Source organism: Apteryx rowi, unplaced genomic scaffold (genome assembly GCF_003343035.1).
Source record: "Apteryx rowi isolate R43461 unplaced genomic scaffold, aptRow1 scaffold_123, whole genome shotgun sequence".
Classification (NCBI taxonomy): domain Eukaryota; kingdom Metazoa; phylum Chordata; class Aves; order Apterygiformes; family Apterygidae; genus Apteryx; species Apteryx rowi.
In genome coordinates this window covers 294,892-322,130 of record NW_020447453.1, presented here as the reverse complement: position 1 = coordinate 322,130, position 27,239 = coordinate 294,892, and the positions used below count along the sequence as shown (strand labels likewise).

The 27,239-nt window shown below is 34.8% G+C and overlaps 1 protein-coding gene across 10 annotated transcripts in view; it reads right to left on the bottom strand.

Annotated features, from left to right (window-relative positions):
* Positions 1–4,225: 4,225 nt before the first annotated feature.
* The window catches only part of CCDC138 (coiled-coil domain containing 138), a 40,840-nt gene continuing 17,826 nt past the window's right edge, over positions 4,226–27,239 (bottom strand). For 6 of the 10 annotated variants that reach the window (XM_026055191.1, XM_026055214.1, XM_026055183.1 and 3 more), the window contains 5 exons: positions 26,666–26,782; positions 25,429–25,621; positions 20,786–20,962; positions 5,800–5,938; positions 4,226–4,518 (listed from right to left, as the gene is read on the bottom strand). In XM_026055191.1, coding sequence (XP_025910976.1) covers positions 4,347–4,518; positions 5,800–5,938; positions 20,786–20,962; positions 25,429–25,621; positions 26,666–26,782 — 798 coding nt within the window. In that variant the 3' untranslated portion in view covers positions 4,226–4,346. Of the gene's footprint in view, positions 4,519–5,799; positions 5,939–20,775; positions 20,963–25,428; positions 25,622–26,665; positions 26,783–27,239 lie in introns of those variants that run through there. The other 4 variants (XM_026055205.1, XM_026055235.1, XM_026055221.1 and 1 more) reach the window with 4 other exon arrangements.

Genomic DNA, 27,239 nt, shown 5'->3' with positions numbered 1-27,239 from the left:
AAATGTCTTTTGTTGTAGACAGTGTTCTGAGATAGCATAAAATAATAGAAACCTCATCCTCATATTACAGTATGCAAATGCTACAAAAGCAGGAAAAAAAAAGAAAGCTCTAAGTTTCATCTGGAAAGGCAAGACTATATAAAAAGGATCCTCAAAGTGTGACCAACCTGACTGAAATCTATTCTTCATCTGACATCAGCTCCTCAGTTTTCCCATCTATTAGGAAGGAGGGGGAAAAAAACAAAAACAAACCTTTTAAAATTACACTTAGATGAGAGGTTTGAAGTGAGTTAAAATTTGTTAAGCATTTTTTCAATTTGAAAGTTACAGTACAGGAATGAAAGATCAGGCACATCAGAAAACTGAATCACAGAAACAGAAAATTAACCACACATTCAATTCACAATTTAGATTTTAACAGCATCTTACTCTGGCTTCAATTATATAACTACAGTTAGGTAAAGAGGTAAAGCAATACATTTTCAATGTAATCATACCCAGTATTGCCACTGAGAGCTACCTCCCAACCTTAGATTTCCTTCTGCCACTGCTTTGGAGCTGAGCTGACCTTATTGGGGGACCTAGGAATGTGCTATCAGAGACTTCACCCAGTGCTGGAGATCATGTGCAAGTAGTCCTGAGACTTTCCTCTTCATCTTCCCCTCCCTGAGACTTGGGATACAATCTCAACCCAACCTCCTCTCTCGCCCACTTTCTCTTCCAGACCTATTGACCCCATACTTGCAATTGTTCTGCTCTGGCATTTTACCAGAGAGAGGGAGAACGGCCTTTGGTTCAAAGCAAAAGAGAAATGAATGACAGCAGGGAGTGAGACCCACTTCCCACTATTCCCTTTCCCCACACCTTTCTTCTCACAGCTGGAACAGAGCCTCAAGCCACCACTCTAACTCAAGGGAATGACCATGATGGGATGGGGACGTCTGACCACAGGTGTGGCAAACCAGCCTGGGCTGGGCACAAGATTCAAGACAGTGCAACAAGCAGGTGAGCACACAGTTTGATACAACAATATTTTGAATCACAATGACAAATACTGTGGTGGTATTGGTACAATGTCTATCCTAGTACCTACTCCTGCCTGTTAAGGACAAAGACAAGCCAGGTTATCTATGCTTCTAACCTAGGCACCACCATTAGTTAGTTTACTTACTGTAGATTATCATTAAAATTGAACCAGCATAGGTCTGATATTTCCATTTTAATTATTCTGAATTATCATTTTAGTTCTTTTTTTGCATGCAGACACTTTAATTTCCTTAAAAGTCTTTGATCCTGGAGTCACATTATTCTAAGAGAATCTTTTTACTGGTTTATATAGTCCATGTCCCATAAGCAAATGCATGCCTAAAGATACAAACCAACGCAGACTAAAAACTAGAAGGAAAATAAAACCAATTCCAAATTCATCATTGTTTTACCTTCCATGATATTTGGAGGCTTTACAAGTATCTCTGCATTAACAGAATTGATTAGTAAGAAATTTAGGAAAAAAATACTGCATGGTTTACATTCTTTAAAGATCTTCACTGAAAAGTTTTAAGACAACATACTCAGGAACTAGTGTAAGTTGTCCATCAACAACTGGCTTTAAAAAAATTTACATCTATCATTACAAATCTAGCCTCCCTATAGCTCTATGAGAATACACTTATGACTCATTTTTCATGTTTAAAAAAAAAAAAAAAATCCCTGTCTGTGTACCTAAGAATTACTACTCTCAGTCAAAAGTCACACGCATATTTTGGAACTTTACTAAAGCTTTTAAATTTATAGAAGTGTCTATTTTTCATAAGACATTTCATATTCATCTATATAATTCATATATTTATTTCTTGATATGAATATGTTTACTGTAATATGAATGTGAAATCAAGAACTGGTATTTTTCTCCACAGCTCAGTTAAATTCCATTTAAAATCAAAACCACCAGTTTCATCCTTAGTGGATCAATCAGTTACATTAATATTCAAGAGATTCAAAGATTACTTTTTTTTTTTTTTTTTTTTTTTTTTTACATTTTAACATAAACATTCAAGATCATAAAACCTGAAAGCTAATAGTGATTCATCTTTTCTAATTGTAGACACTTACTACAGTGAACAAAACACGAGACCAATAGTAAAAGCCTACCGCATACTTTATGCGCCTCTTTACCACATTATCTTTCTTCACCATTATTAGATGTAAATGTTTAAGTGTGGTAAATTCGTACCACAAGAGTAGTAGTTTAACACACAGTGACAGCACACTGAAAACCAAGAGCAAAATTACCATTCTCATAGATGTAGGAAGCCTAACGACTTTATACAGCTTTTTTGGATTACTAATTTTCTAGTATTTTTAACGAGTGAGCAAAAACAGAGCAGTACATGAGGACTAGAAATACAGTTACTGATTAATATATGCAAACTTTGGCATTGCTGGCAAATCTGACAGAGAAATGAAACTACTGATGAAGACATTTATTCCAAAACATAATCCACTGTCAGCAGAAGCTTTTATCTATGATCAGTATTATTTAAAAGTTACCTAGAATTCTTTTCCCACCCAAAAGGTACACACTGTCTTCAGGATAAACTTGGTGCCAAATCTGGTGTAGAGTTCGTTCTTAGAAAAGCTTGTGAGAAATTAAAGTCAGATTGCTGCAAAATATTCCCAGTTAGAACTTAATTTCAAAGACTCAATTCAAAGACTTCTGGAAAAAAATACAAAGGAAAAACATGCAAAAACATATGGAAATAAAAAGCAAATCTGTCTAAAGTTTTGTACTGATTGCCAGTGTTAATCAAAGACTAACATATGGCAGATTTTTACATTTTAATTGCAGTTTCAATGTTACAATTAAAGACTTTCAGTAGTTACAGTACAGATGATGAATCAGAAATTATAATTGGAAGATTAAGTTCAAATTTTTAAAAGTATCCTATTTTCTATGTATGAAAACTTCCAAACACTGAACTATTGGCACACAAGACAGTTATTTTCATCTGATGCTCAGAAAGTAAGCATATTAAGAGTCTGAATGAAAATTGTATTGAAAATTAATATAAAATATAGCAGTAATATTAAAATATAATTATTTTATAATAGAGGTTGTTACTGCCAGACTTTTGAAGAATTTTTTTTATTAACATTTCCAGAGATATTACAATCAAAAGTTACAAGAGAATTTCATCCAAGTAAGGCAGGATAAAACACTAAACATGACAAATACAGAAAAATAGCAGACAAACTCTAGGAAATTCTGACATCAAAATGAAAAAAAATTCTCATTCAACACATCAAATCAATGTCAGGTTTAGTTAAAGCAAAACTTGGTTTTAGTCACTAAAAAAATAATTATCTCAAAGAGAATTTGAGAAGATATCTGCCTGTTACTTATCAACTATAAAAATAAATCAATGAATTCATAAAACACTCTGAAGAGTAAAAGGTAACTAACACCGATAACCATAAGGAAAGCATTACTGGTCTGCTTCTCTTCTACTCAGCCCTGGTGAGGCCACATCTGGAGTMCTGCGTCCAGTTCTGGGCTCCCCAGTACAAGAGGGATGTGGCGCTACTGGAGCGAGTCCAGCGAAGGGCTACAAAGATGATTAGGGGACTGGAACATCTCTCTTATGAGGAAAGGCTGAGAGAGCTGGGCCTGTTTAGCCTRGAGAAGAGAAGGCTGAGAGGRGATCTTATCAAYGTGTACAAGTATCTGAAGGGAGGGTGTCAAGAGGATGGGGCCAGACTCTTTTCAGTGGTGCCGAGAGACAGGACGCAAGGCAACAGGCACAAACTGAAACACAGACACTTCCATCTGAACATGAGGAGAAACTTTTTCACTGTGAGGGTGACAGAGCACTGGAACAGGTTGCCCAGTGAGGCTGTGGAGTCTCCATCCTTGGAGATATTCAAAGGCTGTCTGGACAAAATCTTCGGAAACGTGCTCTAGATGACCCTGCTTGAGCAGGGGGGTTGGACTAGATGATCTCCAGAAGTCCCTTCCAACCTCAACCCTTCTGTGATTCTTACTCAGGATACACAAATTTAGCTGAAGGGGTCAAACTTCATGACTTACCTGAGTTGTTCAGAAAAACAGCATTATTTCACTCTTTAAAAAGTATTTAAAAAGTCACCACAGTTTTTCATTTTTCCCTTTTATGAATCCACTGATATCAATAAGATTGCACACGATACACAGTAATTCATACAAAACTGAGGTTTTAATGCATTTATTTATAGAAAACAGTAAAAAAAATTCCAGACAAATACTTCTTCAAGTAACACAGAGAGCTGGTACAAATTATACAGAAAAACAATTAGATTGAAAGATAATGCTAGTGACTTGTGCTTAGACTGGAGGCAAGAGAGTTACTCCTTGCCAATCCCAAATTAAACAGAATTGAATTAAGGTTTATACAGAGAAAGGCATGATCTGGATGTGTAGTCCTCTGCAGTTCTTGGATCATTAGGTGAAGAGTAAACAATTCAAACATCTTCTTATTACTTCTGCAAAAGATTATACATAAAATAATTGTCATTTGATAACTGAGAGGTTTCAAGTGAACACTAAAGGTTCTAGAACATAAGACTGTTTATGAAGAAAAAGATATGCATTATAGTGGGAGTTTCATATCATCCTTCTAAATTGSAGATAATATATCTAAGCTGAAGGTTATCAATGCATGGTGAGAAAAAGCTTGGCAAAAATCACTAGAGAACTGTCCTTTCACTTGAGAAAGTGGCATTTAAATGTGGCATAATGAAAGCTCAAGTGATGTGAAATAAGAATAAGGAATAAGGACAGATATAGGAAATACAGGATGATACTAAGGCAAACACAGTAATAAAACACAACAAAAAATTCTAGAAGAGAAAGAACTTATATTCAGGAATATTTCGAAGAAGCCTAACTACGAAGATTTACCAGGCCTTGAGGTTTTCTTTTAATAAATACTAAACTTTAAATAATTGGGATTTCTGGAAAAGTTTTACTTCTAAATTATTTCCAATGAAAATTAGATTCGATTACTTTACTGGAAAACAAGTTTTTCCAGAATTCAGATTTTATTTCTAAGAAAGTCAAAAGAAAACCTTAGTTTTGCTATTCATCTTCAATTCTAACACAAAAAATGGCTCAGTTTAGATACCTGATTTTATAAATGAAACATCCCATCAAGTAATGCACCAATGGTGAGTAATGCACCAATGGTGCTCAGCAGCACATTACTACTGATATGAGGAAGATCTTTACTACAATAAAATTATAAACAGTAAGTAACAGGAACATATACAGATTAACATTTCCAAAGGACCTTAAATAGCTCAAGACTCTACATTTTATTTTTGAAGGAAATAAAAATTGATGAGACTTAGGCCTAAGTCATATAAGAGAACAAATATTTAAGAGGGCTTTCTACAGAGTACCTGAGTATACCTGAAGGTCAGAGGGAAAGGAAAGAAGGGTTCTCTCCTAAGCATTCTTGTAATCTCTATACATAAAGAACACTTGTTCTGTAGATTAGTATTTTTCAGTGTATGTTTTCTGGAAGCTGATCTAGAGGTATTTATGAGCAAATTGAGAGAACTGTCCTATGGATCTGTGACAAACATTTTTAAGTTAACTGATAACAGAGAAAGTCCAGCATTGTCCACTGTGTAGCAAATCAACAGCAAAACAGAGATGAGTTTTTGAAAAAGGAGAAAGAGAGAGGTCCCCAAGTTTGCTGATGTAACAATAACCAACAGAACTCTCTGATTCTGTGAATAATGATGATAATAAAAGATTACTTTATTCTGGAGAGCTTTTGCAGGATAACACAGAGCTTTTCCAAAATCTGAAGATCTAGCTTAGGAGTTCGAAGTAATACAGAACAAGTACGGAAAAAGGATTCATTACTGCAGGCTTCCAGAAAAGGCTGTAAGGAATCTGCAAAAGAAAAGAATTGAAAAGTTTTATCACAGAACTTAGTGAAGGGAAAGGTAAAACAGCTATTGATAGCTTTAGAGCATTTTTAATGCCCTATATTGTGCAACTATTTGAACAAAATAATAATTGGGTTTGTACTGGGCACATGATGCAAAACTAGAAACTAAAAAAGTTCGAGTTCCTAACAGTTCTGACGTTACCAACTCTTGTATATTACCCAAGGCCTACTCCCTTGAGAACAAAGGAAAACAGGAAACGGCAATTTAGACTCAAATAATTATTCTCATCTTGAACGTGTTTTTTCAAAGTTCATTTATCACAGTTCTTTCCTCCTATCATGTGATAGGAACATAAAGCTGTGCAAAATGATTCACAAGCAAATATTTTAAGCTGCTGCAAAACAGCATGGACAGGGACAGCATATGTAGAAGATAGTGTGATACTAGACAGCCTTTCATTACCAAAATACTGTCACTGTACTCAGTGAAACAGGCAAAATAATAATTGACACATAAAAAGCCAGAGCTGTGTAAGAACACAGATATCAACAAAACTCCCTTAAAATAGTGGATGATTTTTTAATATTGCCACATTGTGTAATGCTTATACTTTATCCTGTTCCCCACAATTTAATCACATTAGAATACAATATGAATATCTGTTCCCTTTCGTTATCTCATTCTTGGTTCTTATATTATAGATTGATTTATAGCAAAACCATAGAGAAAATAAGTAAAGAAACAGCTGATGTTTTTTAATAAATACAGTATATTCTTTCATATGACATAGGGCATTCACATTAGAGGAACACAGATGTGAGGAAAATATTTTAATGTTTACCTAATGTTAAAAATACTTAATATGTCACAATTAATAAGAAACTAGAATAACCAGATTACAGCACAAAGCTATAAACACAAACATTAAGAAAATTCTTTGCACATTTGCTGAGTACTGTAATTTATAAATAGGATGTCAAGATGCTATTATCAGTTCAAAAAGGACTGGATGTATTTTTTGGTTAAAATTTCCCCCCTTTCCTTCTCCAAGGACATAAAACTTATTAGCGGTAACAAGTAGCCTTGGAGTGAATTCAAGGTTTTAATTTATTTCAGGAAGCTTACTGATATAAAATCATGAAGAACAACTTACGTTACAGAACACTGTTTGGAATAAGGCTAAAAAAAAACAAAAAAAAAAAAAACAAAAAAACCCCACAACAACTTGGCAATTAGAAGGTCAGCCTGAGTGCTTCAACAATTTTTTCAGAGCAAGGGATTTGTACTGAATATTCAACACAGACATAGTAACTCCTAGACCTTACTGTTAGTAAGATGATCTTTCAAAATATGCATTTTTTGCAAAATAATGACATGTCATTTGGCTACACCAACAAATGGCCCAATGCCCTCCAAATGCTGCTAAGTACACCTTATCATGCATGAAAATATCTACCAAATATCACAAAAGATCAGTAGAATGCTGGTTTCATAACAAAAATGTACAAGAATGTATTCTCTAAGGAAAATTTAACTTAGGAATGGGGAATCATTCTAATGTACAATTCAATAGCTAAAAGAACTGAACAAATTTGTCAGGAATCCAGCAAGAGATGTCACTATACCCTGCACTTTGCCCATAGTGTGTACACACAGTCCCCAGGATAGAGTTGCCCAGGGTGGAGCTCTAACACATTTCTACTTTTTGCTGCAGAAAGTAGTATTTTGCAGAAACTGTGAAATCAAAAAGTTAGAACTACCTGTCAAACTTACAGCAAGCAGAGAATCCTCAGATGAGCTCAGTTTGTGTCAATTTTAGCAATACATACTAATATATACTGAAGATCCAGTGCTCTTTATTGAGCAAGTGTTCTATATGACAGTTAGTACTTTAAAGTTATTAAAAACATACAGAAGTGTATTAAAGCTGGAAAAATCACTAACCTAGATTTCAGTTCTATTTATGGTGGTATTGCCCCATAGCAAGTCTAACTTGAAAAAAATTCATGAGAAGAAGCCACAAAACTACGAATGGACGCAGGCAGCAGCTTTCCTAGAAGCTGCAAATAAACAAAGAAGCTTAACAAGAACCGTCAGGAAGAAATGCCATCTTAGAGTACTTCGTAACAAAACATTCGTATCACTTAAGAGTATTCAAAGTCAAAATTTCTAGAAATAGCAGCAAGAGATAACCTTCTCTTCTGTTATTACAAATTCTGTTATCATTTAGTAACTACAACTCTGTGGAATTCTTCCACAGTTTGCGTGAGTACCTGCAAATGACTGTATACTGCCAAGAAAATGAAACAGTCTGGTGAATATACACCGCTCCACTGATGAAGTAATAAAATCTATTTTAGCAACAAAAACCTGAACAGTATCTCGTCTACCAAACACATTTATCAGAAAGGTAAGAACAAAAAAGTGTAAACTTATAAGAACACTGACTTCGAGAAGTAAATGAAGAGAAAAGGTTTTTCCCTACTCTCTATTAAAACAACAAATGGCTTTAGAAACTTCTATGATTTAACACGACTTCTGACTCAGCTGAACACTGATTAACGAGAAAAAGAGGAGAATGCTCCCCACAGAGATCTGAACATAAGATTGCTGTGATGAAGACAGAGGYCCTACATTTTATTCCTATATCCCTTTATCCCTTAAATAGCCATAAGAAACCTTCAAATCCTTTCTGCAGAGGTAAACAAATACCACATTCAGCTGGCCAGGACATTTCTTTGCTGCCTTATTCGCAGTGGTCCCTTAAAAATATTTTATTAAAAAAAAAAAGTATTCTCTAAACATATAGAATACATATATTCTAACTGTTCTTTGACTGTTAGGTTTCCAAAACAGCATATGAGACACACATTACTTTCTAAAACAGAAGAATTTTTACTATAAAACAGAAGAGCCAAAGTGGAAATAACTTGTTACATTTCACAAAGTTCAATTATGTGAAAGCAAACTGATAAAGATGCACACTTAAATGGATTTTTTTGGTATACTGTCTACAAATTCACTTAGGATAAGCTTTTGCAGGATATATTCTAAATCGCCAGAAAGTATAAAAAAAACAAGCATTATTTAAATGTATCTTAAATCTGACCAACTAAAAGAATGTAAATGCTTCACATTTTTTAAATATTTATTTTGGTGTTTCATACCTGCACAGATTTTATTACCTATTCTAGAAAAACTAAATCGTAATCTATCCTGTCAGGACTTTGGCACAATTAAAAAAATTGCAGCATATTGTAGTTGCATTCGCTTAGCTTGACCGGTAGACTGCCATTGAACAAGTGCAATTTAGCACTGTGGACAAAATTCATTGGAAATTTACTGTCAAAGTAATCTCCCTCTAACAGCATAAAATCTCACCAGCTATAGCTATCTAGAAAATTCTGGTTTATATCCTGAACTACTTCACCTCAAAAAACAAAGATTGTCCAGAATGACAATCCCAAGTTCATGCATTACAAATTAAGAATTACAGTTYTGCCTAGCTTCTATGAGAATCTGCCAGGAGAACGGAGAACACATGACAGCAGTGCAAGCGAGCGATGCAGCACTGTCTACTAGTGTGGAGAAGTTCACTAATGCTACGGACCACAGCAAAAACACTTAAAAGGAAACAGTACTCACACTTACGTGCTGCTGATAAACAATTGTCTACAATAAAGTCACCTATAAGATTTGAACAACTCGCTGAGTATATTTTTTCTCCTGTTTAACAACAGATACAGAGCCAGTTAAGAGCCAGTAAAGCACACTGGAGGCAGGGTAGGATTCCATTTAACTTTAAGGCACCTGAAGCATAGGTGTCTACATGGGTGACTCAGAGTCAAAGGAAACCAAGGAGCAATTCAGCTGATCACCTAGTACGTGCTGACCTCAGGATGATTTGGATTGCCCTTCAGACAGCTTCCTCGCATGTGCAAGATGTTCATGCAAATATGACACAGCACGAATGGAAGACCAGTGTCATTCTCAAATGGCAACTGATGGTCAGCCACGAAACCCCAGGGAATGCCAAACAACACCAGACACCTACTTCTGGGCACCTTAAGATCTCTACTCATTAAAATGGGTAGTTCAAAACACGACGGATAATGCAAGACAGCTACCTGCAGACATTTAAATTTAGCTGACTGAGCATGAAGCTGAATCCCACCTGCAGTGCTGTTTAACTACATCTTCATTCCTGCCTACTCAAACTTTGATCACAGTAGTTTCCAAACATTTGGGAAGTAATGTAAGACCAATTTATTAAAAGATCCAAAGACAGATAAGCGATGGAGGAAGTTGACCAAGACAAAAACGGCCACTGGGATAACGAGTAGATATCTGGATAGCTAAACATTTAACAAAATGCAGTAAGTTCACCACTAGTATTTATTCCCTAATTGTTTGATTCCAGTATCCTTATGGTGCACACATCAATTTTACACCTGATTCATCACAGTGTATGAGGATGAAAGACTGACTTTTCCATGAAAAAGAAACTTACACTCACTTCATTAAAGCCAAAACATTTTAAAAGACCAGGAAGAAGGTTATGTTTTCACAAAATATTTGGAAAAGTCATTTTGAAACTGCATTCAAAGCAAGAAAAGAATTGTATTAAAAAGGCTAAAAACTTTGCAGGACTACTTATGTGACAAAAGTCCCTTGGAGTGAACAGAAGCCTAGAAGGAACAGAAAAAGGACTGATCAGAAAAGAAAGAAAGAAAGAAACAAACAAAAAAAAGCAAAAGCTTTTTCAGCTACATAAGTAAAAATAGAACAAAAAAGAAGTGAAGACATTTGTCTTCAGCACAAGTAAGATGGTATAAAAGCTAATGATATTGTAATCTTTTGGGTGCACACTTATGCTAATTTGCTAGTTTTCAGGAGATCAATCTTGATAAAAGGGATGAAAAAGTCCCCCAAAACCATAATTCCAAGAGTCCTTYAGTTAGGGACACCAGAACAGACCTCATGATTCTGAAAGAAATGTGACCTGAATTTTATGACAAGAAAAGTTAAAAAATTGCCCCCAACAAGTCAGGAAGTTACCCTCTGTGAAAAGAGAACAGCCAATGCAGTACATATAAATTTACATATAAATTCACAGACCACAAAAACTGCAATCTAAACAAATACATGCCCTTTAATAATACTTCAATGACATTTTCAGGAAATCAAAAGAAAATCAAGAAAATCAAAAATGAAATAAAGCATACTGTAGGTTTATCAAAGGTTGTGACAGAGTAGCCACATACTTTTATATGATAAATACTATCTAAATAAATGCTAAAGCAGTTCCAAATTGTCTAGACTTCAATACCATTTGATACAGCACCACATAGAATATCATCACATTGGAGAAGATGGGGGTTAGTAGAAGTGGAAAGTGCACAAGGAATTAGCTAAAAATGAAGAAAAGTATTTTGTCTTGCAAAGTGAACTTCTAATTCTTTTAAACACTTTTTTCCAATTGTGCTTATTTAGTATATTCATTAATGACTGCAGCAAAAAGATCCAGGAGTATACTAACTAAATTTAATGTCAGAACTGTCCATTTAGAAGACGACTGGTATAACATACATGAGAGACAATTACCTTACTTGCTAGAAAGCAGAAATGGAAAGGAAATACATCAAGAAACAATAAACATTTATCCTGGAAAATCACTGATTAGAAATGTCAGAGGATGAAAACTTCAGTGTTTTAACTGAACTCCGTATGCCTATGAGCAACCAACACAGTCTAGTCATTACAGTGTGATCCTAGTGATGCAGCAGATTGAGAAATTAACACTATTTTACAAATAACCTAGATAGCATTTTAAATTGAGCTATGCACTATTCTGGGTTACTTGTGTTCAAGAAACCAGAAAAAGCCTAATGAACTACCATGATCACTGGAGGAATCACAACTCTTTTGCAGAAGGCCACCTAAAGGAGCTTTGTTACAAAATTTTTTTCAGTCAAACTTCAACTGTCGTATTTCTYTTGATCCAATGCCTTCTTTCCTGTAATAAGCAGCTCAGGACTGAGCACAATTTTTCAAACATGACAACAAATTCAAATAAACATCTTTACATAATCAAATCTCACTTGGGATGACGTGTAATTTTGCCACACCACATTACAATTAAGCATATAAAAAGTCTGAACTCTGACAATGCACAGATGTTACTCAAGACTGCACAAATTGTACTATCTACATACAAAAAAACCCAAAAAACCCACATTAGCCTCCCTTATAAAATTAGATTAACCACAGTACTGTTCTCAGTTCTCCTTGAAAGTTTGAGAAAAGTTTGCCAGTAAGTACAGTAGTTCTGCTACTGTCAAATACAAAGTGTGTATTAAAAAAAGATCTGTTTTCTCTAACTGAATTGTACCTAATTGCTTGAAATTAAGCTATTTTATGGAAAGGTATATGTAAATTATTTACACAAAAATGCAAGTTTAGTAAATAACAGTAAAGATGATCCTTCTTTAATAAGCTTTATTGTTCTAAAGAATTCATAAAAATGGATAGGAAAGGAATGCATATATCCAATTCACAATATAAACTGCTCCTTTATACATCAAATACTTTTTAAAAAAAAGTTAGCATTCACATCTGCCTTCAAATGGGTATGCTGCTCATAAAGCACAGTATTATCCTGAATGAACAACGAAGCTTTACTTAAAAAATAGCTACTTGGCTCTAAATAAATTTTTAAGAGTCTGCTTTATTTCTGATTTTGGAGGGAGGATCTAAAATTCAAAATGGTTAAGGCATTACACACTTGTTACCAGAACAAGAAGAAAATAATTACCAGATTTTTTTTTTCTTATTAGAGAGAAGGCTACTATGACTTCAGTAGAACTTAATGAGCTTACTCCTTTTACTGCATTCATATTTAAATACTGTGACCATCTATTTCATCAAAAGCATTCAAACTAAGCCTGCAATGAACTGACAAAAGTATCTGCAAACTCTTGGTGCAACTATTTGTTTTCAACTTTTGAAAACTGCCTGTAATACACAGGCCTAACATYATCACAGGCTGCATTTAACAGAGCTAAAGATACTTACCTGTGGTTAAAAGATTAAAATAAAACAGATATTAACCCGGTATAATTATTCATTGTTTTCAGAAGAATGAATAAAAAATTACCAAGGTAAGACAGGGTAAAAGAGGAAGGATTTCCTTTTAAACAGGCTGTATTTCAATGTTTATCCCACATAAGCTATAAATCATTCCTCCTGCTTTAGCTTCAAACACTGTTCCTCAGGATAATATCACAGCAGCCTTTCACATAGGCTGTGGGGGGAACCCTCCCTTAGTATGGTACCTACAGAATGAAGATTTTTACCCTTTCCATACTGCAGAATAACCTCACTTGAAAAGCTTCAATCCTACAAGTGGTTACCAGTAAAAACAATATGCTCAACAATGCAGTTAAAATTTAATCTGTTTAAGAAGATAGGCATTTTTACTTCATACCTTCATTATCTGTAGTCTTTAAAAAAATCTCAAAATGCTCAGACAAAAGTGAAAAACAAAAGGAGCAATTATTTACACAAAAAGAGAAAAATATTCACCAGCATCAACAATTTATTTGACAGATTCTGCACATCCATCCTTTTTAGAGGTATCTGTTCTAGCATTCGTTATGGATGCACACCAATTCGAAGGATGAGCAGAAGATACACTGGGAGTGTGCATGTAGGCAGTCCACATTAAAAAAAAAATCTGTTTACAGATAAATAATAACAATAGCTTATTATAGAGACAATCTTTATATCTCCACTGACTTGACTAGCTTCCCTATGAAACGAGTAAATCTGGATACAGACTTGCTTATATACATGACTGGAATATTCTCTTGAAAAAAAATCAAAAGTAAGGTTTAGTGAATGTGTAAATAAAACTTGCTGTTACAGTCCTAAAAAATCTGTCACATTAATATGGTTAAGAAATTGTACTTAAGCCCTATCATAATACGCCTTAATTTACAGTAAGCGTAGCAGAGACTCATTTACAGATCTTTTTTTCAATATGCAGTCTCATCTCCATTTTTGAATAAGAATACACTAATGCAAACCGGTCTCTTGGTAAACAAGAAATAAAGAAGTAACTGTAACTTCTCTACTGTGTCAAAGCCAGTAAGTAAGCAAAGACCAGTGCTTTGGGAATGTCTAACATGCGAGTAAGTTTTGATTTCCATGAATGAACATAAGGTAGAGGAAGGAGGACCTACCAATCTACATGACAGAAGTCAGCTATTACTGTAGGAGAAATATAAGATATATGCGGTCTTTGGGTAGACCTATAAAATGTGAGGCTGAAATAGGCAGTTCTCTATTAAAAGCAGTTTGCGGATCAAGCAAGAATCAGACTATGGTTAAAAAATTGGTATTTTTGATAGGTGACTATAAGCTCACTACACCCTTTATAGCCCTTTTAACTGATTCACAGGTTAAAAAAAAAAACAATAACCTGCGTGAAAAGACAGGAACAAGAACATTTAACAAGATAGTATATGACAAGTATTCAACTACAGGGTGATTTAATACTAATGGATGTCATGTTCTTCATCATCCCCAGAACAAATTTTCTTGCTGAGGTCATGTTACTTATTACTAGATTGTTTCCAAAATATGTTGCATGTCTAGCATACAGGAATTTCTCTTGAACTACAACTACAGGCCTAGAAACACAATCTGCTGAGAAAATACATTTGTACTCATACAGAAAGAACTTCAGGGTACAAAGCAGCCCTGGAAGCCACTGGTGTAACGCTATAATAATCTGAATGATTAAAAGTAACTATTATTTTAATTATTAAACATTAATTTTAATAGTAGTTTAAATGGGAAATGGTAAGAACTATGTTAAAGAATAAATATAAGCTATTTAACTAAATTGAAACAAATTGATATTTAGCAGTTAATACATTTTACTTGCAAAATTTCAAAGGAGGTCAGAGCACTGAATTTTGGAAATCTATCTCCGAGCACATTCAGCCAGAATTTATCAAGATACTAAATGTACTTTTTTTTGACAATATTCTCAGAGGCTTTATTTCAGTTTATTCAATTGTGCATTTGTCTTTATACTTGCAAAACCTTCACACATTCCTCAAAGTTAGTAGTGGAGGATTGAAAACTGAAGGCTCTCTTGTGACGATGCCTTGTGCAAATGCTCTTACAACACTCACATGCCTCAACAAGAGTTCTTCAAAGCTGCCTAACAATAAACTGTCCCTCTGTAATCAGACATTTTGCTAGCTTCCTTCTATCTTCAGACAGCTTCATTGTTAACAGATGGAACTAAAACCCAAACATCATAGCTTGGCAGTCTGCTACATCAGTGCCTAGAGTAGGAAACCAAACCTTCAAAAACCTCAGGTACCTTCAAAAAAGCTTTCTTGCCTGTTGAATGAAGAGGAATGTATCTGGTCCCTCTTTATTCTTTGGAAAACAAGAAAGATGTCTTTGTAGACCAGGAGTGTGTGATCATGTTGATTAGTTTCAAAGACCAAAGAAGGATCAAGCTGAATGTTATAGCATTTATTAGATGACTCTTGCAAAGCAAGAACATCATTCTAAGAGACTGAAGCACTTGCTGCCTTGATTCTGCTTTTATTGGGCTATCTTTGCAGCATGGAAAGATGGGCACCCTTCAGAAAATGAAGATGGTCTGAAATCCTGGTGGTGGGTGTGGAGAACCGAATAAGAGATTGAAAAGGACAAATCTGAACTAGTACTCATCCCATCTGACTGTGAAATAAAGACAGCACTGATAAGAAAGCTACAGTAAAAATACAGCTAAAATAGCCACTTAGTTAAGTTCATATATACCAGCCATTGGAAATGCACACCAATCTATTCACTGTTATTAACATTTTTAGACAAATATGAACAGAATGTTTTAAGAGAAAAAGGATAAAATATTCTGATTGAGCTGACTTTCTACTTTCAGGTTCATAGCAAGCTGTTAATTCTCCCAACCGTGCAACTTAGAAGCAACCTATCGCTTCCACTGAAGACAGAAGACTACATCCATCCTTCAACTTAGACCACTCAGAAAGCTCATCCAAAGGTTGACAATTACTCCACCACACAAACAACATGAGATAAAAACATAACTTGAAATTAAAAAAATAACTTGAAATTATATTATTTACCCTAACAATTACTTACAGCTGAATTTCAGCTACCTATCAAGTTTCTAGTATAGGCTAAATGAAGAAGGTATTTGCTAAAAGAGAGCAAATGACCAGGTAAGATGTCATTCGGTTGCACAGTTTCTTTCCTCAAATACAATAACAGTAAAGAAGTGAACAAAATCCACAGAAGTATTGGAGGAAAGCAAAAGCAAAATTATAGATTATAACAGGATAAAAGTAAGCTGAAACAAAGTTCTCTTGATACAAAGCAAACTCTCTGAAATTTCTAAATGACTGACATCTAGCAACTCCTTTTACCTCCTGAGGAGCTAGCTGAAATTAACCTTAAATGTTTTTTTTTTTTCAGCACCATGTCACCAAACACCTCAAACGTCAGGCTTTGTTCTCACTATGAATGTTTTTGTATATTACAGGAATGGTAATCAGCGTAAAATTTAAGCCTCCTCCTTAGGCTTTAGCATTTTTGGCAAAAGAAGTGAGACAACAAGATTGGCAAATATATATTCTGTATGCCTGACACAGTATTATAGTTCTAAGAATGTTAATTGGAACAAAACAGATTATTTTTGGCTGGCACAATACTTCAGAATTACACAATGACATGAAAACTCACTGGGAACTATCTGTGCAGGTGGATTACTAGCAAGTTCTGAATGCCTAAAATATAATGTAATATAGTCTGGGGACAAGCATACAAATTTGAGATCTCATACTGATAAATAGAATACACATGACCTGTAACTTTTAAAGAAATAATGTGCGATTTTGACTGCACTCTAGACTAGAATGTGGGCTCTGGTACTTTGTATGCTATGACGATGGATCTAAGTTTCAGGAAACATACAAATAAGCTTCCCAAGAGACTCTTTCCTTGTTTCTTTACAGAATTCCTGTGGTTAAGATCACTGTCTTTCTATGGCCTAGCTGGATAGATACACTGGTTTTATCCACTCTTGTGCTGACTACAAGTTAACTCACACAAATTGTTCATGAAGCTGTGGACCTCAGGCATGTTTTTATCTATAGTTTTAAATGAGCTTAGAGCTGGTTTATGAGATCTACTAATCTGGCATCATTCTTGTGGAATGTGGTAAGCTCTCGCTAATGTGGAATCAAAGATTAAAGTGCAAAACCTGATCCCAGTAGTGACTGAAAATGTTCCAGTCTGGAATATGAAGTAATACAAAGAGATGAACAAAAAAAAGCATCTTGAAGGCTGAGAGCCTATCTTGTGGATCTAATGAGGAAACGATGCCAAACAGTGTTACCAGTAAGAATGCAAATGGACAGACCTGCTGACACACAGAGGTTCAAAGTAAGCTGGTATTTCCCTTTTATCTCTGGAATAGGAATAAAATGTCTAATCCCTGAATACTGAGGATACATTTTCTGCTCTTCTGTCATCTAAATTAACATTGATGTGTTGCTTCATCAGTATCTTGTCACAAAGGTGTGGATGGGAAAGGTAACTCAAGAATAGAAATTCACTAAAACTACCTATAATGCTCATTACTCATACTCTCTTGCAATCACTAGACCTGGTGATTCCAAGTCAGGCTTCCTGAAAGAAAGTCTGTTCCTAGAAGCTGGGGAGGGTCATTTGTGTGGCAACCTATGCTTCTTGCTTTGTAGCTCACACAGCTGAGTTAAGCCGTGCAAAAAAGTGTCATCTGCTTCTTCCTTCAGACTGGAATGGATAAGTTCATTGAAAACAAAGGGGAGTTCCAAATTCTTAATGAGCAGAGAATTTCATTAGTCTTTGAGCTGAAGGGGTAGTAATCTTTAAATGGTAGTAATCTTCAGTTTTAACTCCAACTCTGATAGTTATTTTCATCAGCAACAGTTGTAAGGGCATGGAGGTGCCCGTATATCCAAAAGCATGTATGGGCACATTGCACACAAGAAGGCATGATACATAGACATTTTGGCCATCATCTGCCTCTCATCATACAGATTTTACTTCTTCCCACCACTCTGTGGGAGTCTTTAATAAAATAAGTTGTCCATTTATGAAAAGTTAGCCTTACCTCGACAGAAGCACACGGTAAAAGTCAACACACATTTAGCGAATGACAGAGAAGATCTATGCCAAACAAATTCTGATTTACTTTTTCTTTTTTATTAGACTTATTTTAAGCAATCCTTTTTGTTTTATTCTTTCCCAAATATTAGCTATGAGAAGCCAAACTAGTTTTGGGTGCAAAGAAAGCCCTGGAAAGAAATATGGCATCTCTAAAGTACCAAAAAATGATGCTACAGATGTATTGTCACGCAATTCCTTGTTAAAGGTTATGCCAAGCCTACCAGGCACAGAATAGTGCAGAACATTCAGCACACTATTTGGCTTTCTGGCCACAATTTCCAGGAGTAATCAAGGAATCTCAGCATTTTCAGGTTTTGAAGTGCCATGAAGCCATATTCTGGATCGTCTTCTGATCTAGCAAGATCAGCTGCTCTCTCAGGGAAGGACAACTAACTTACTGTAGAATTAATGATTCCTTCATCTCGGCTTCTTGATTCTTCCCTTTCTTGAAAAAAAAAAAAAAAAAAAAAAGATCTAACAGAAAAAGGCACCTATCAGGACAGCACAAAATGCTGCATATGAATATATAACCTGAGCTGGTCAGGACTGATGAACACAGAATAATGAATTGGCAGAAACAGGAAAAAATTACTGCAGGATGTCAGACCTCTACCATTTCCTATTGAAACACTGCTGTCAGGACTCCTTCCCATATTTTTTATTTGAAACTCCTGAACAAAAATGGAGACAGAGTACATGACAAGTCTGTATCCCAGTAAAGATGCAGAGCAATAAGAATATTAATTTCAATTTGCCATTGAGATCTTGCACCCAGATAAAAAACAGATGATACCAATGTTTCAGCTTTTGCATTCAATGTCATATTTTCAGTAACTGATTGCTTTCTTAGCACTGTTGATGTTGTATGAATTAGCAAGGCAAATTTAGATATTGGACCCTCTGTACCAGATATACTGTGGATGACAAAAGGAATGATAAAAAGTTCCTATGAAGCTGAAAATGTAAGTATCAAAAAATGTCAATCAATGGGTTTTAAGCAGTACTACAGACAGGCTTGTTATGAATTCTATCAAAGAACAGAAATATCCATCTTGGATCAGTAGGTGCTTTCTTGTTATGCAGCTTAAGTAATATTCCTTGATAAATGAGGTATATCTAGGTCTCACTGGAAGATGAGGAAGAGAATTTCTTACAGAGAAGAGAATCTACAAGAAGGACTTAGATAGGCCTGAACTATAGAGAACCATTAGCATGCACTGCTTGGTATAACAAAAGATATGTACCGCTATAAAGAGGGATAGTATGCAAAATTTTGCATACTTTATTCACATCTGAGTCATATATTTCAGTCCAGATGATCAAAATTTGCACCTGTAAAAATATTTTTTAATTCATTTTTGTGTAGTTATGAAAAAAGAATATCCAGGGGAAAAAAAATTGACATTTTTTAAAACTTAATTTCTAATCACTTCACCTCTAAACAAAAATGCTAGAATAGTCATATACAGATTGAGAAAAAATATTCCAGCGAGTTGAAAGCCTAGGATTACTTATCTTAGGGGGAAAAAAATGGAAGCATAGACTTCTATTGATAAGAAATTGGCTTTTCTGGCAAATTCCATATTTTAGTATATAGCTTGCTCCTTCATGTTTAAGACTGCATACCAACATAGGTTTAAGAGAGCATAAATTCCTGCTTTAAGCTAACAGAGATAGCCCTCTGAATATAAATAATTTAGTATAAGAATATACTAACTGCATAGTCAGGCAAAGAGGCTAGAAGGTAGAATGAAACTTTTGTTAAACTTTTCTGCCATTTATCTCAGTACAAAATGGCTTGTAATTCAATGCTGTTCCATCCCAGGACAAACATACTTCTATTTTTGCCACTACAATATATGGCAACAGAATAACATCCCCTCTTCTCTAAGACAGTGAGTGATTTTTATTGAAAAAAGTCATAAGGTTTATTCAACATGGCACTGGAATGTACCTATTAGGTTATCATGTACAATCAGGTTATCACCTAATTCTTAGCCTTTAATCACTTGAGAAAGCACCTTGACCTTTTAAAGGGCCAGAGAAGAATCCAGTGAAACACAACCATTTCCTATAGAAAAGATGTTTCCTATTATTAGAGTATGAAAAATGACTAGGGATGAGCTGCTCACTCAAATTAGAAAAAGAATTTCATAAAAACCTTTTTATTTTTTCTTATCTCCATCTGCTGGCAAGTTTTACATGAAATGACTGTTCTAGCAAAGCCTGACTTCAAAGAAAAGTATTCACTGGCAAAAACCAGCAAGGTAAAACAGGGGAATAAACTGTAGTCAAAACAAACAACAACAAGAAAAACAACAACAAAAATCACACCAGTAAATCAGGAAGCAAGCAGGACAAAATATAAAACATGGATGCTGAGAAGGAAAAGAAAAGACAAGTAACTGACAGACAATTCAGAAATACATTTTACATTTTTAGTGCATTTGCCTGACAGAAATGAATGCTAATATTAGACCTGATTATCTGTACAGAGGAATCATGTTATTGTTCATTTGGTACTTATGCTTACCTCACCTGTTTTCGTCATAGTATTATAGCTTTATTTTTAAAAATTACCCAAATTTACCAGATTCCATGGTCATCTGAAGTAATCCATCAAGAGCACTGGAAAGCAGACCTCTACTGGATATTTTAAAGTGACTTAATATGACAGGCACACATTGGTACTCCAAAAATAAAGACTTTCCTTCATCTGTCTTCAAGTCTACGCAAAGGGAATCAAACGCCTGAGCCAGGTAATCTGCTGAAAGATATCGGAAGGTGGGCAAAAAAAATTTATAATCACAATTCTACTAAACAATACATGAATAGCTATTCTGAGAGTTAGTGCTGCAGATATATATTAGAAAAACAACAAAAAGCTAAATGGCTGAAGATATTAATTTGACTTTTATTTAATAACATCCTCTGCCTGTATTTGTTCCTTAACAAATTTGTTGTGTTTTAACTCAAAAGAGCAGACAAAAAAGCTGACTACAATCCATATGTCGAAGAAAAACATACTGACAAAAAAAAAAAAAAAAAAAAAAAAGGAGCCTGTCTAGTGTTTTACATAAAAGAGAGAAGAAATTACAAATTGATGTCATTTGAGATCGTGTTGATTTTGCCATCTGGAAAACCTCTAACAAAGGAGTAAAGGTCTGGATGACAGCAACTACTCACATTCCTTTTCATAAAAATCTGTAGTTTATGTTCCAGTGCATACATTTTATGTACTCATCCATTTTAAAGTGTACTAAATTATACAAATAATTTAGATTAAATGAACCTGATTTTCTTAATTTCCCAATTTCAAATCTTTCTCAGCAGCTAGGAATAACATTGATCAGTTGAAGTGCAAAAAGTTAAATATAAGCAAACAATTTATCCAGTAACAAAAGTTTAATTACAGTGCCACCTGCTGGATACTGAAATGTAGAAAGAAAACAGAAGATACATATTTAAGCCAAATGTGCTACTTTGAGTAGGTCATTAGTGCCATTTTGTCAGTAATTAAAATTCATACATAGTATTTTTTATGTATGTTTAACATAAGATAGTATTTTCCCTTTTATACAAGCTAGCAGTAAAAAGCAATCATGAGAAGCTAAACTAATCTGTTCTAAACACCAGCTTTCATCTGCTTAGGGTAGGCCTCTGCAGTGACTATCTTTTGTATTGCAATTATTTTTGCATTAATTTTAGCAAGTCCTTCTAGAAATGTGAATCTCAGTTGAAAAGTAATTATTATGCTTCAACAAAATATATTGAATGAAATTGTTCCCTCCAGTAGCTCAAATGCTATATTTGTTCATTAATGGTGTCAGGGTGGTCTTCAAGAATGTTTAAATCCTCTATTTACTGTAAGTATTCACAATATAAATATAGCACAGGTCAATTAAGCACAAATACACACTAATGTGCTTATCCACTTAATCCAGAGGGATCACTTCCAGGAACGGGAATGTTGTTCAATATCAAGGGAATTTAAATCTTTGGCATCCCTGGTTAACGCCAATCAGGCTGCCAAAGATGACAGCAGCTTTGTTATATGGATCTATGCTTCCCAGGAACTGGCCCAAAACGTAAAAAGATTGAGGAAAAAAAAAAAAAAACATGTAAAAGACTGACTAAAAAATAAATAAAATAAAAATCAGATGCCAGCAGAAACTGTCATTATGGCATGGTTTTGCAAGGTTAGCCTGCAAATGAACATCTCTAGAACTCCTCTCCATCTCTTCATGTTACCTGCCAAGAGAATGCAGACTCTCCCATTTTCAAAGACGTTTTAAAATACTGAGAGTACAAAAATACAATCACCAAATAACTGCAGCTGGAGGTCATCTGGTCCAACCCCCTGTCCAATGAAGGGCCATCTTTATCAGCTTGCTCATAGTCATAATCACACCACACAGGCAAAAATGATTGTGTTTTGATGTTACCAAAATGATTTTTATTTTAAAAATGTCTTCAAAAAAGGAAGAATAAGGGGCTTGTAACACAAAGATTTGGAAATGGGTTATAGAAATATTCACTTTTAAGCTAGCCTTGTAGACCTCATTCTTACATAAAATCCCTGTTACACAGCACCAAGGTACTGTAAGTGGCTGCAGGTAGACAACAATCACCTCTATACCTGTTATGAACAGCAAGTTATTAGTTTTCCTCCTGCCTTCCATATAAAGGATATAAACACCTTTTGTTTCTGTTTTCCCTGAAGGGAGAAAAGGCCCTCCCTGAAGGCAGCAGCTAACAAATCAGCTGAAAGAAGTTATTCTATTCTGAGATGTGTTTTCCACATTTTTCTCACACCCTGTCCAGACACAACCTGATTCTTGTTAACTCGTGGTATTTTGAAACTTTTGCCTTCTCTCTCAAACCCAAGGGGCAGGGAAGACCCAACTTCCCCTATTTCTTTGCCAACTATGTAGGCTGTAAGTAGAGAATTCTATTTCACATGACTATTATACATCCCTTCTAGTGAGAAGGATGGGAGGATCCTGGGAACAATATAGAGGGAGAAAAAAGAAAAAAGCAGCACACTGGAAAGAGTCACTCATCCTGCAGTTTATTTTATCCAAGCCCACCCGCCAACACAAATATTCTGTTTGGTTAATGAATGGCAGAAGTGTGAACTGAAAATGATGTACCTGTTCCAGATACAATAATCCCCTAACAGGCAGTGGAGGCTGTTTGGACTATACTGTTTAAGAGGCTATTTGACTTTTTTTTGTTTGTTTGTTTGTTTTTTTAAGAAATAAATACACAGAAAATGAAGTCTTCATACAGTCAGAAGCTCAACTGGATAATCAGAGAGCGTTACAGAGCATTCCATCCCCCACAAGCAAACCCATTAAATAATGCATGTTCCTAAACAATAATAATCTTACATAAGTTTGTCGCATGTGCGACTCCAACTCACTTGGGGTAACATGAAGTTTAGATATAAAACTTACAGATGAATGCAATGATTTGAGGATGATCTAGGACAGGAACTTACAGCAATACTTTTAGGCTTTCCTGCCTTTGTGAAAACTGTACTGAAAGCTCTACTTCCTAACATAACAGATAATGGAGCAAGATATTTAGGGTTCAGAGGGGACCCATCAACTCTGCTGCTCTCATGCTGACGGATTCTTATTGCATTGGCAAACAAGATTGCTTTATGGCAATCAATCAGTCTATTATTGAATTAAAACAGTACTGTCAAACGAGAAAGCTAATGGCAGAAGTCCAAATAAGACATTCTTTTGGACCACTCATCAAATCTGCAGATTTCTGATTTAAGAATCTTTAAGCACAATTCAGAACAAGTATTACTGCTGTAGTATTCAAAGAAGTCATATTTAAATTAGAAATAGATAAGAACCTGTTTAAGTTACCAAAGTTAATCTGTAACTTAATTTTAAAAATATCACTATAAATCAAATCAATTGAAGGTTTGCTTCCCTGGAATCTGACAGAAAAGTGTCTGAGTTTGTGCATCTTCTCGGAGTATTCAACACTCACAGTTCATTAGAAATAGCCTGTTTTTGTCATGCCTTTGAGGTAAGTGCTTTTAGTCTTTTCAGACTATTTCTGTTTTCAAAGAAGGCCCTGCTGAGATGATCTGCCACAGCATCCTGGAAACTCTGCACAGTGGAACAACTATCATGATCTTAAGTAGAAGTCACTATTTTCAGAGCTGTATTATCTCTTGACAAGAGTAGCTATGACCTTATTTGCCTTTGCCTGTTAATATCATATATTGCTATACTATATCAGCATAGGAATTTTAAAAGATTTTGGAAGAAAAGACCACTTTTCTTTCTAGACAAGTGGTTTTGAACTCTAAAGTATTTTTATGTAAACAAGAACATTGGTGCCTTTGCTATTGAGTCTATTTAACCAAGTGAAAACCAAATGAACAATCACTTCAAGAAACAGCAATTTCATAGAGTAGCATTTTTCAGTGTTGGCAATATTGGATGGGGAGCCATTCACAGTGATGCACTAGATAGGAAAATAGGGGAGACAGTAAATTGGTAAGTGCTGGAGTATGAGTTGCATGCTAAACTTACACTCAGGGTCTAAGCAATTTCAAGACACGCTATCACAATTCAATCCAATTAACAATTGTAATCCATTACAGAAGTTGCTTTCTATCTCTATCTACCCATAAAGATACATCAGAAGTGTATACGGACATCAGATTTATCTATAAAGATAGATGTATCATTTATACCTAGCTATATCAGAAAAGCARTATTGAAGACTCCGCAGCTGATCAACTTTTCAAGGGATAAATAACCTACTAGCTTAAAAAAGACAGAGGAGTCCTAGAACCATGTGAAATTTGCTACTTATTTATTTCAACTTATAAAAGAGCAACTAGCTGCACCACTCTATGCAGTAAAGATCTTGGAGATCCAATCACTCCTATAGTGATAATTTGACAGGATTACCAATGTATCTTTTCCCTTTCTTCAGAAATGTTGATCCCTCTGATAACAAGAATTCATATTAAAGTGATCATACACATTACAACATGAAATTAGTAATAGCAAGGCTCATATTTGTTCCAGCATATTTTGCTTCATAAGGTGGTAAAACTTGAATTAAACACCCTTTACAAATAAAGCATATCAGACACTACAGTACAATTGAACTGATGAACCCTGGATATTTGTTTTTTGTCCAGGCACAGGATTGAAAGTGAAGGGGGGTGGGGGAAGTGAAATCAAAACTTACCTTGTGTCACTGTCTTGAGTACAACTAAAGTTGACAGAAATCTCAGAGGCATAAAGGAACTCTTAAAGAAAGCTGCTGATTTTGATTTACTCTCACTAGACTGTTCAGAAGAACTACGCGGGTTTCCCTTACTTGCTACGCCTTTGAAAACTTCTTCACCCAGTCTCCTCATCGTTGATGTCATTGCTGCATGCTGTTACAAACAATGCATTCATTTAGTGTAAACATTTAAACACATGAAATCTATGTCTACTATGTACAGAATATGTTCTGCCAGGGATTAAATTAAATGCTTTGACCCTATATCACAATAAAATTCTGTGTAGAAGATACTACTTTGCGTTCCAAAAGCAGTCCAACAGCATTAGCACAGGGCTTTATCAACACACACTGCACAGCAAGACCAGTTAGCAAGGGCGCCTGATGTGCTGACATTACCTAAGTTTCCTCCGGTTCTAGAACAAACTGAGTTTCAGTCATCCCCGCCTACTACATTATACTCCATTTTGTGGGGATACTGAAAGTTATGTACTATAAAAGCATTTACAGAATCAAGGTCTAAATACAAACTCCAAGAATACTGTACAGGCAAGGTCCTATTAGATTTTTCATTATAAACTACACAGAAACATTACTTCAGAATGAAACTTAATATGCATGTTTAAAATAGTTTCTTATAAGCACTGAAACAATTTACTATTCTATTGCATTTTAACTCAAGATATTTACAAGTTTTCCCAATTTTTGCCAGAGCTATTGACAGTGCTATACAATACCGACTGTGTCCTTATACTGTGGCTACTCTTTTTTCTTTATTATCCTACTAAATATTTCCTTATATTGTAGCAGTCTAGTCAAAAGAAAAATAAGGAATGTCTTGTGGTTAAGCCACTAAGCAGAGAACAAAGAAGTCAGAATTCCATTTCTCCTTTGCCATGTACTCTCCATTAATTTGAGCAAGTCTCATTCATAAAACAGACCTAAAAATACTAGTTCACAAGTTTTGTAAAGATATATGTAAAAATACCATTTCTGAGATGCTTAGGTACAACAGAGATCACCTACGTACGTAAAAATCGGCCATGTATCTGTGGTAAAGAATATGAACTTATACTCTGCAAAGACAGAAAGATATGTATCTTCTAAAAACATCCATTTTTCAAATATATTAAAAATACAACATACAGGAGTATCTTCTTATTAAAATAAGATATTTTAAGAGGACTACTTGTTTTACCTGCATACCAGTGTCTAGCTGTCTTATAGACCAGTAAATAAATTTAATCACAGGCATGTGTAGTTTAGGATTCACAAATGGCATCCACTGGAGTTGCTCAGCAACTACAGGCAAAAGCTGAAAAACATATAAGAGTAAAAGTACATGCAGTGTATAAAATTACTCTGCAAACTAACTAAATTAACTATGAGTTAATAAAAATAAATTAAAAAAAAAAAAMCACCCAAACCCACTGTTTTTCTTGGAGGATAACATATTGCAAATGCAAACACCCACTGAGCAAAACTCATCCAGGTAACAGAATTATACATATAAACAGATTTTAAATTATATAGAGGTTTACATGCAAAAGTGGAGATATTTTCTACAAGCTCAGCCTCAGTATATGCAATCCCAATGGATGTCTAATATAATGAAAAAAATTAACTGAAAAAGTAGATTTCCTGAACGCCTCATTGATTTTCAAATGTTGGTATCTCCAGAAAGAAGATAATAAGGGTTAAATATAGCATTAATATTACTTTTTATAAGTCACTTATTGAATCTTTCAATATAGGTATTAAAGTATTTTAAA